Genomic DNA, 1,453 nt, shown 5'->3' with positions numbered 1-1,453 from the left:
TCCTAATTCCTTTCCCTGTTCTTAACCGAAAAACTGGAAAATTATTTGTTCTTGCACTTTCTTATTTTCCTTCTCTTATTATGGAAGCAATTACTCTTTTTTTTATTTTTCGGTTCACATTACCGTACGAAGGATTGGTATTTTTTATAAAGCTAATGTGCTACTTTTACGGTTGTACTATTTACATAGCACATTTCATGTTGAATATTTTTTAGTACCCAAATGATATCTCACCTCCCTTATCTCCATTAATTTTCCATATGGGCTCATCTCCTTCCCATTCAGGTCCTTATAATATCGGATCCTCTCAGTGGAGATCTTCTATATAAGAGAATTCTCCTGATTGCCCCGTGAAGGATGGATATGGACAGGGAAAAGATGGCGGATAGGATATTACACCTCACCCTAGAGATCCTCTTCCGGCTTACTGGAGAGGTGAGAGATTCTGATGACGTCACATTACATCATTCTTATCTATGGGAATAACAGATGGACAGAACTGGAGAGGTGAGGACTCTGGAAATGTCTGTAGTGAGATTTATTACTGTGTCTCTCCATAACCAGGATTACACAGTAGTGAAGAAGACCTCTAGTGAGCGCTGCCAGGCCCCTGTGTCTGAGGGATGGGGAAGACCCCTGAGCCCAATCACGGGGCCTCCACCTCACCCCCCGATACATGAGGACATCAATGACCAGAAGATCCTAGAACTCACCTACAAGATGATTGAGCTGCTGACTGGAGAGGTGACACTGCTGGGACATTATACAGTAACGCTATGAAGGGATCGGGGGTGACGGTATCATTGTATGTGTCAGGTTCCTATAAGGTGTCAGGACGTCACCGTCTATTTCTCCATGGAGGAGTGGGAGTATTTAGAAGGACACAAAGATCTGTACAAGGACGTCATGATGGAGGTTCCCCAGCCCCTCACATCACCAGGTAATAGACAGGACTAAATACACACGGGCTATAATTATCTGTATGTAAGGAATGAATTCAGTCCCTGTATGTGTCTCCTCCAGTTCTATCCAGTAAGAGGACAACACCAGAGAGATGTCCCCGTCCTCTTCTCCCACAGGACTGTAACCAAGAAGATCCCGATGTTCCTCAGGATCATCAGGTAGATGGAGAGAAGGTGCCATGAAATCTCCCTATGATGTGTAGACGGCTGTGAAGGTCTTGTGCTCAGTCTTGTTTTATCCTCCAGTATTATATGTGTTATACTTGTGTAATGAGAGCGGTGGAGATGGCAGGATTAGAGCTGATCATAGATGGGACTTCTCCATCTGTCTGTGACTTTTGGATCACATTTATCCCGTTCTCTACACTGAACATTTACATCAGGGTTTTGACACCAGGTTATCGGACAGAGAGAAGTCGCCCATATCCAATGGGTTAGAAGGTCACAGCGTAAAGGGTACTTTACACGCTGCGATATCGGTACCGATATCG

At 44.2% G+C, this 1,453-nt stretch overlaps 1 protein-coding gene across 1 annotated transcript; it reads left to right on the top strand.

Annotated features, from left to right (window-relative positions):
- The first annotated feature begins 354 nt into the window (after positions 1-354).
- LOC142258997 (oocyte zinc finger protein XlCOF29-like) lies at positions 355-810 on the top strand. The gene is made up of 2 exons (XM_075331536.1): positions 355-435; positions 565-810. Exons 1-2 carry the CDS (start codon positions 358-360, stop codon positions 778-780), a joined length of 294 nt encoding a protein of 97 aa, XP_075187651.1. The 5' UTR covers positions 355-357; the 3' UTR covers positions 781-810.
- Positions 811-1,453: the final 643 nt, after the last annotated feature.

This window comes from Anomaloglossus baeobatrachus (assembly GCF_048569485.1).
Source record: "Anomaloglossus baeobatrachus isolate aAnoBae1 chromosome 5 unlocalized genomic scaffold, aAnoBae1.hap1 SUPER_5_unloc_21, whole genome shotgun sequence".
Classification (NCBI taxonomy): domain Eukaryota; kingdom Metazoa; phylum Chordata; class Amphibia; order Anura; family Aromobatidae; genus Anomaloglossus; species Anomaloglossus baeobatrachus.
Note: the sequence above shows the minus strand (reverse complement) of the source record. Positions and strands in the feature narration are given on the sequence as shown.

What these genes read in the sequence shown, in the direction of transcription:
- LOC142258997 (XM_075331536.1), top strand. Translation starts at nt 358, where the DNA reads ATGGATATGGACAGGGAAAAGATGGCGGATAGGATATTACACCTCACC. An exon ending in TCTTCCGGCTTACTGGAGAG is followed by an intron (nt 436 to 564) that starts GTGAGAGATTCT and finishes CTCCATAACCAG; the next exon opens with GATTACACAGTAGTGAAGAA.